Source organism: Prunus persica, unplaced genomic scaffold, assembly GCF_000346465.2.
Source record: "Prunus persica cultivar Lovell unplaced genomic scaffold, Prunus_persica_NCBIv2 scaffold_12, whole genome shotgun sequence".
NCBI classification, from domain to species: domain Eukaryota; kingdom Viridiplantae; phylum Streptophyta; class Magnoliopsida; order Rosales; family Rosaceae; genus Prunus; species Prunus persica.
In genome coordinates, this window is record NW_018027148.1 from 54,430 (window position 1) to 63,915 (window position 9,486).

The following is a 9,486-nucleotide window of genomic DNA, read 5'->3' on the forward strand; positions in this document are numbered from 1 at the left end:
ACCCATCGTATTATGATGTTCCCCAAGTTTTGAACTCATTTCGATATCGATTGGTCCATGAAATTGGATAATTCAGGTTCGTACGAAGTTCGTTGTGAAAGGGAGTGGTTGGACATGGCAATTTGTTGATATTCGCCCCGTGTGCTCCATCTCGATGATAACTCTTCAACTCCTTGGAGTATATCCCAGCTGGTATGGCTGGACATTCACAATAATTATGAATATTTCAGTGACACTGGCTCTGTATTCTCTTATTGTTTTCTATCATGTGTTTGCTAAAGAGCTGGCACCACACAAACCTCTTGCTAAGTTCTTATGTATCAAAGGGATTGTCTTCTTCTGCTTTTGGCAGGTAATTATCATTCCATCTCCCCCTTCATGTTGAGCCAGAAACTCACAAGTTCGTAGTTCTGTCAAATGTGAATTGTTAGAGAATGCCATTGTGGATAAAGGATTTTGTAAACATTATAAACTCTGACTAGGGAATGTAAACTTCCATAGCTTTTAGGTGTACCACTGGATAATGGTGTAGGTATTGGTCTGGCTGATTCTGAATCTCGAGCAGGATAGACCTCTGGTAGAGCTCCTTGAGCAGTAGTCAAAATGTGCAATGTGTATATTGCATTCTTCCTTCTAGATTTGTTTCATGTCATACAGCAGCAAGATATATCATATTGGTGATGTTATAGTGCTTGTGGTATCAGACCCTATGTAAAACGATTTTTAATGCTTTCCAAGATATAGATTGTTATGAGTTAAGGACATTGTATACTTTCTTGTCCATCCTGATTGTTGGGCAGGTCATGCTGGTGCTAACACCAGTGTCCATGTCTCAAACTGTGTTTCATGCTAGTTTCAAGATGTCCAAAACCATATCAAATACCTTTGTTTCTGCATTGAATTCTGAGAACCATGTCTGCCCGGTAGCCTTACTTTAAAATGCACACAAGAAATCATTTTTTTGCTGAAATGTCAAAACTGATATTCCCATGTTGGTTTGCAAAAAATTTCCATAAAATGTATTTTCTTGAACATTTCCATTTAGTAGATTTGGATTTGGTTCAGTTCGGAGCAGGGCTAATCCTTATTTCTTGTTCTATAAAATGAAATGTGTTGTGTGTTTTGAGAAAGTAGTTCAATTGATTTTGCAGGGAGTTGTTCTTGACATACTTGCAGCATTGAAAATAATTCGATCTCGTCATATCTGGCTAGACGTGGAGCATATTGAGGAAGCTCTTCAAAACATAATGGTGTGTGTGGAGATGGTTTTATTTTCAGTTTTTCAGAAGTATGCGTACAGTGTTGAACCGTATAGAGACGATGGTATACCAAGTAAGACAAGGGAAAATAAGAAAGAATGATTTGGGGGACAAGAGTGTGGTTCAGAATGTTATGTAATGATGTGTGTTCAATTCTTCTAGCTGTTTTACGAGGAACATTGGCAAATATAGCCATCACACTGAAGAGATGCAGATATGGTGCTTGTTGTACCTTATTTATATGACAATGAATAATGATCTAACGTTTTCCTTTACAAAATAATTCAAAGCAAACCTTTTTGTAATTGTAACAAAAAATCTGTTCACACTAGTTACTACACGGTAGTTTGGGGTTTTATGTTGAGCATGTTCTCAAATCGACCACTCCCTCCTTTTATTTGGGGATGATCCAAATCTGAGAGTATTTATCACATGTTTACTTATTGCTTGCACCTTGAATTGAAAATAACACATATATACGCCTTACACAAAGTGACATTTTGTTTAATTGCTATATTTTATGAGTGTCAAATTTGAATATTTTATGGTTTGGACTCAATCCGATATCGATTGGTCCATGAAGTTGGACAATTCAGGTTCGTACGAAGTTCGTTTTGAAATGGAGTGATTGGTGTATTGCGTAGCTTTAGCCATTGGATTTCACTCAAAAGTCACCAAATCACTCCTCCCACCATATTATGATGTTCCCCAAGTTTTGGACTGAATCCAATATCGATTGGTCGATGACATTGGACAACTCAGGTTTGTACGAAGTTCGTTCTGAAATGGAGTGGTTGGTGTATTGCATAGTTTTAGCCATTGGATTTTACTCAAAAGTCACCAAATGACTCCTCCCATCATATTATGATGTTCCCCAAGTTTTGGACTCAATCCGATATCGATTGGTCCACGAAATTGGACAATTCAGGTTCGTACGAAGTTTGTTCTTTAATGGAGTGGTCTATGTATTTCATAGTTTTAGCAATTGGATTTCACTCAAAAGTCACCAAATGACACCTGCCACCATATTATAATGTTCTCCAAATTTTGGACTCAATCCGATATCGATTGGTCCATGAAATTGGATAATTCAGGTTCGTACGAAGTTCGTTATGAAATGGAGTGGGTGGTGTATTGCATAGTTTTAGCAATTGGTTTTCACTCAAAAGTCACCAAAATAACTCCTTCCACCATATTATGATGTTCCCCATGTTTTGGACTCAATCCGATATCGATTGGTCCATGAAATTGGACAATTCAGGTTCGTACGAAGTTCGTTATGAAATGGAGTGGGTGGTGTATTGCATAGTTTTAGCCATTGGATTTCATTCAAAGCTCACCACATGACTCCAACCCATCGTATTATGATGTTCCCCAAGTTTTGAACTCAATCTGATATCGATTAGTCCACGAAATTGGACAATTCAGGTTCGTACGAAGTTCGTTGTGAAAGGGAGTGGTCAGTGTATTGCATAGTTTTAGCCATTGGATTTCATTCGAAACGCACCACATGACTCGACCCATCATATTATCATGTTCCCCAAGTTTTGTACTCAATCCGATATCGATTGGTCCATGAAATTGGACAATTCAAGTTCGTACAAAGTTCATTCTAAAATGGAGGGGTTGGTGTACTGCATAGTTTTAGCCATTGGATTTCGCTCAAAAGCCACCAAATGACTCCTCCCATCATATTATGATGTTCCCCAAGTTTTGGACTCAATCCGATTCGATTGGTCCATGAAATTGGACAATTCAGGTTCGTACGAAGTTCGTTCTGAAATGGAGTCGTTTGTGTATTTCAAAGTTTTAGCCATTGGATTTCACTCAAAAGTCACCAAATGACTCCTCCCACCATATTATGATGTTCCCCAAGTTTTGGACTCAATCTGATGTCGATTGGTCCTTAAAATTGGACAATTCAGGTTCGTACGAAGTTCGTTACGAAATGGAGTGGGTGGTGTATTGCATAGTTTTAGCCATTGAATTTCACTCAAAACTCTTCAAATGACTCCTCCCACAACATTATGTTGTTCCCCAAGTTTTGGACTCAATCCGATATCGATTGGTGCATCAAATCGGACAATTCAGGTTCGTACAAAGTAAGTACGTTATGAAATGGAGTGGTTGGTGTATTGCATAGTTTTACCCATTGGATTTCACTTAAAACTCACCATATGACTCCTCCCACCATATTATGATGTTCCCCAAGTTTTGGACTCAATCCGATATCGATTGGTCCATGAAATTGGACAATTTAGGTTCGTACAAAGTTCGATCTGAAATGTAGTGGTTGGTGTATTTTATAGTTCTAGAGATTGGATTTCACTCAAAACCCACAAAATGACTCCTCCCACAATATTATGACGTTCCCCAAGTTTTGGACTCAATCCGATATGATTGGTCCATGAAATTGGACAATTCCGGTTCGTACGAAGTTCGTTCTAAAATGGAATGATTCGTGTATGACTCCTCCCACCATATTATGATGTTCCCCAAATTTTGGGTTCAATCCGATATCGATTGGTCCAAGAAATTGGACTATTCATATTCGTACGAAGTTCGTTTTGAAATGGAGTGGTTGGTATATTTCATAGTTTTTGCATTTGGATTTTACTCATAACCCGCCAAATGACTCCAACCACAATATTATGATGTGCCCCAAGTTTTGGACTCAATCCGATATCGATTTGTCCATGAAATCGGACAATTCAGGTTCGTACGAAGTTTGTTCTGAAATGGAGTGGTTGATGTATTCTGTAGTTCTAGAGATTGGATTTCACTCAAAACCCACCAGATGACTCCTCCCACAAGATTATGGCGTAAACCAAGTTTTGGGCTTAATCCGATATCGATTGGTCGAAGAAATTGGACTATTCATGTTCGTACGAAGTTCGTTCTCTAATGGATCGGTTGTAATATTGCGTAGGTTTGGCAAATGGATTTCACTCAAAACTCACCAAATGACTCCTCCCACAACACTATGATGTTCCCCATGTTTTGGACTCAATCCGATATCGATTGGTCCTTGAAATCGGACAATTCAGGTTCGTACGAAGTTCTTTCTGAAATGGACTGGTTGGTGTATTGCATAGTTCTAGAGATCGGATTTCACTCAAAAAACACCAAATGATTCCTCCCACAATATTATGATGTTCTGCAATTTTTAGACTCAACCCGATATTGATTGGTCCATGAAATTGGACAATTCAGGTTCTTACGAAGTTCGTTCTAAAATGGAATGGTTCGTGTATTGCATAGTTCTAGAGATTGGATTTCACTCAAAACTCACCGTATGACTCCTCCCACCATATTATGATGTTCCCCAAACTTTGGGTTCAATCCGATATCGATTGGTCCAAGAAATTGGACTATTCATATTCGTAGGAAGTTCGTTATGAAATGGAGTGGTTGGTATATTTCATAGTTTTTGCATTTGGATTTTACTCAAAACCCGCCAAATGACTCCTCCCACAATATTATGATGTGCCCCAAGTTTTGGACTCAATCCGATATCGATTTGTCCATGAAATCGGACAATTTAGGTTCGTACGAAGTGGATAACTCATATATTTATACATATATATCATCCATTTCTAGTCTATTTGTGATGTTTTTGAGTTAAACTTGTTGTGTTTTACCCTATTTTGTGTTAGTATGCAATTGCATCTACTTTAGGATCAAGTTGAAGGCAAAAGAAATGTAAACATGCCATTTTTGGAGCTGACCCTTATTCAAACATAGAAACAAGTTTCGTGACCTGTTTTGAAGTCCAAATAAATAATCCAAGGCGAACCTAGCTTGGTTGAAGACTAAGAGCAGAATGGGAAAGCAGTGGGGATTTCTAGCCTAATTTGGAGGTGCCAAATAAGGCAAAAACGTGAAAAACAAAGGCTGATTTGTTAGAATCTCTTTGGAATATCTTGCAGCCCCTTTTACCTCATAAAAACTTGCCTTTTAGCCACTTTTAAAGCCCCTATTTATTTTGGACGAATTTCACAGCCCAAGATCTCACTTCTTGGTTATTCTCTCCTTTCATGCATACTAAAATCCTAGCCGTCCATATATTTCCACCATCAGGACTCAGCGCAAGAGGTGGTTCTTGGAGAAGTTCAACATCAGAATTGGTTCAAGGGTTTCCTCTCATGAATTTATTTTCACTCATGTTGTTTATTTTTGTTTTAATCTCTTTGAACATGATGTGTAACTAAATTCATAGCTAGGGATTTCGATGTAGCCTTGCAACATTGATCCATGTTTCTAAGTTAAAGTATTCAGTTCATCAATTTGTTTCTTGTTTCATTCACTGAATCTATTGTTCAATTTGTTTGTCAATTTTAATGTTTGATCACCATTAGAGTCGCCTACAGATTATCTAGACAAGGTTATAGTAAACATCATGCTTAATCTTGGTAGTTGGTAGACATGTGAATGAATGAAGAGAATGCTATGCAAACATCATGCTGTGTATGTTCTTTGGTTCTTTAACGTTTTCTTGCATGCTAATGACTCTTAACTTGGAACCAAAGTTGAACACCCCAACTAGGTTGTAGATTAGGAGAATTTGATCAAAACCACACATCATATGACTGATCATATATATGTAAAACGAAATCTGGAAACAGGTTGGTAGTTGAGTACGGTTTAATTTTATAAATGGAATTAGTTTTGCAATGGTGAATTCGAAATCCCTGGTCTCTTCCCTATTCTTTCTACATCAATATATCATTCACTGCTACATTCTTCTTGCATTTTAAGTTATTTTTCATTTACAACACAAAAACTACTTTCAAATTGTCACTTTCATTTTTATCTAGGGTTCTTTTAAAACTAGTAATTTATAGAGGTCCAATCGGTCCCTGTGGTTCGACAACCTTACTTGTACCACTATACTAACCATATATTGGCACTTGGAAGGAACACAACAAAATTTTGGCGCCGTTGCCGGGGACTGATTTCAGTCCTCTATAATTGCTTGTTCTCAAACCCTAATTTCGTTTTATTTTTGTTTCTCAGGTAGTATATGTCAGATACACTTGCTGAGATAGGCCAAAGACTTGAACGGTTGAAGAGCAACACTTTTGAGAAGTCTGTATCAGCTAGGGCCCAGACTAGCCGTGTAGAAGAGGACAATAGTTCTTCTAGCCCAACGAGTGTAGATTCTTTCGATAACTCTAATTCTGACAGAGAAGAAGAGATGGCTGGCAATAACGATGACAACCGAGCTTTGGAAGATTATGCTCAACCGGTTATACCAAATTCCCCTTCGTGCATCTTGCTGCCTACTGAAGCTAGAAATTATGATCTCAAATCTTCACATTTTCACATGCTTCCTTCTTTTTATGGTTTACCTAACGAAGATCCATTAGCCCATATTAAGGAATTCTGCAATGTTGTGAGTGGTATACCTTTGCAGGGAGTGAGTGAAGCAAATCTGAGGTTGAGGGTTTTTCCTTATAGATTGAAAGATAGAGCAAAGGGTTGGCTAATGACTTTAGCACCTGGTTCGCTCACCACTTGGGATGCCGTAGCTAAGAAATTTTTGGAGAAGTTTTTCTCCACTCAAAAGACAGCTACTTTAAGAGGGCAAATCTTTAACTTTAAACAAGATGATGGAGAACCTTTCAATGAATGTTGGGAGCGTTTCAAAGGGCTGTTGCTGCAATGTACACATCATGGGTTACCTCTTTACTTACAAATGCAAATTTTTTATGATGGACTAACCCAAACATGTCAATCGACTGTTGATAATGCAGCAGGTGGAGCTTTGAAGAAAAAAAATGCTCAAGAGTCATATAACATTTATGAGATGTTGGGATCTAATGCTCAACACAAAGATACAAGAGATAAACGAGTTGGAGTGTATGAAATGAGTTCTAATAATGATCTTGCCTTGCAGGTGGCTAGTTTGGAAAAGAAGCTCAATTCTATGCTCAATATGGTGCCTAAGATAGCTGAGGTGTGTGCCATTTGCAACATACCAGGTCATCCTACTTATCAATGCACGGCTAGTGAGGCTTATCCCGAATTCGTTCAAGAGCAAGTGAATCTCATGAATTCTTACAATCAGAGGCCGAGGAATGACCCGTTCTCTAATACAGATAACCCTGGTTGGAGAGATCATCCCAATCTCTCATGGAAGAATAACAATCAATTTCAAAATTTCCAACCAAAGCCTACCACTACGCTTGAAGATACGGTCAAAATGCTAGGCTCAAAACACCGTTCAGTTCCAGCAAACTACCAATAGTACTCTCCAACAACATTCAGTTGCTCTAACCAAAATGGAGACACAATTAGGTCAGATTGCTGATGCTTTGAGTCAAAGAGAACCCGGAAAATTTCCAAGCCAACCGGTGACACTTCAAAGGAACCAAGAGCAAACCAAAGCGGTCATAACACTTAGAAGTGGTAAGGTTATTAATAATGGAGTTGGCAATGAAGTTACTAATGAATCTGATCATGTGAACGCAGGTCCCACTCAAGAAGAGAATGAGAAACTGAATGACGATCCAAGCAATGCCACTTCTTCGTTTGAAGCTCCAAATTTTCACAAGGCTGAAAAACCTCACTCTCCACCCATTCCATTTCCTGGAAGACTTGCCAAAAGCAAGCAGGATAAGTCATTTAAAGAAATTTTTGATATATTAAGTAAAGTGAATGTTAATTTACCTTTGCTTGATGTCATTAGGAATATGCCAGAGTACGGGAAATTTTTCAAGGAGCTAAACACTTATAAGAGGAAGTATGGACCTAATGAGAAGGTGATGGTGTCTGAAAATGTGAGTGCTGTGCTTCAAAGAAAGCTCCCACCAAAACTCAAGGATCTGGGTAGTTTTTCGATCAATATCACCATTGGAGACAAGCTAGTTGAAAAGGCTATGCTTGACTTGGGGGCTAGCATCAATTTAATGCCCTATTCAGTGTATCTTCAATTAGGTTTGGGGGGTTTGAAGGCAACAACTATTTCATTGCAACTTGCTGATCGATCAGTGAAATATCCAAGAGGTATAGTGGAAGATATCTTAGTTCAAGTTGACAAACTAATTTTGCCTGCTGATTTTGTAGTGTTGGACATGGAAGAGGCTCCTCTACATGATCGTGAGTTACCTATTTTGCTTGGGAGACCCTTTATGGCCACGGCAAAGACGATCATAGATGTGCAAAATGGTCTCCTCACCATGACTGTGCTAGGAGAAACTGTACAATTCAAAGTGTTTGAATCTCTTTCTCACCTTTCTAGTTCAATTGATTGTTGTTCGATTGATGTGCTTGATTAACTTGTTTTCTCTAAGTTTTTGCTGGCACAATCCAATGATCCATTACAATATGTTTTGAGTCAATCTCAAAATGACTTTGATGAAGAAGTGCTCAGGGAGATGGTGGCTACCTTGGAAGCATTAAAACAATATCCCTCCACTTTTTCACCTCTTATAGAGCCATTAGAACCATCTGCCACACATCTGATCGCTTCTATTGTTAAACCTCCAAAACTTGACCTTAAACCACTTCCATCACATCTAAAATATGCTTACCTAGCTGAGTTTGAAACTCTCCCAGTTATAATAGCATCTGACCTCACCCCTTTGGAAGAAGATAAGCTAATTAGGGTGCTAAAAGAGTTCAAATCAGCCATTGGTTGGTCTATTGCAGATATCAAGGGAATAAGCCCTACCATGTGTATGCATCGAATTTTATTGGAGGAGGGAGCGAAACCAACTCGTGAACCACAAAGAAGGCTCAATCCACACATGAAGGAAGTAGTGAGAGCTGAAGTGCTGAAGTTGCTAGATGTGGGTCAGCGCTGTTCACGTAGTGCCTAAGAGGATTGGAATCACAGTGGTAAAAAATGAGCATAAAGAGCTTGTTCAAACGAGACCTGCAGCTGGTTGGCGTGTTTGCACCGATTACAGGAAGTTGAATTCGGACACTAGAAAAGATTATTTTCCTATGCCTTTTATTGATCAAATGCTTGAGCGATTAGCTGGTCACTCATATTATTGTTTTCTTGATAGATATTCAGGTTATAATCAAATTGTGATTGCTCCGGAAGATCAAGAGAAGACTACATTCACCTGTCCTTTTGGCACTTTTGCATATAGGAGGATGCCTTTTGGCCTTTGCAATGCCCCAGCAACATTCCAAAGATGTATGCGGGCAATTTTTCAGATATGATTGAGAGATTTATTGAGGTATTCATGGATGATTTTTCTGTTTTTGGTTCTTC

General features: G+C 38.5%; 2 protein-coding genes across 2 annotated transcripts; both read left to right on the top strand.

Moving 5' to 3' along the window:
* Window positions 1-6,282: 6,282 nt before the first annotated feature.
* On the top strand, window positions 6,283-7,509 carry LOC109946370. Its single transcript, XM_020553908.1, has one exon. The coding sequence runs from the start codon at window positions 6,283-6,285 to the stop codon at window positions 7,507-7,509; it is 1,227 nt and encodes a 408-aa protein (XP_020409497.1).
* A 34-nt stretch (window positions 7,510-7,543) lies between these two features.
* Window positions 7,544-8,539, top strand: LOC109946371. Its single transcript, XM_020553909.1, has one exon. It carries the CDS (start codon window positions 7,544-7,546, stop codon window positions 8,537-8,539), a length of 996 nt encoding a protein of 331 aa, XP_020409498.1.
* Window positions 8,540-9,486: the final 947 nt, after the last annotated feature.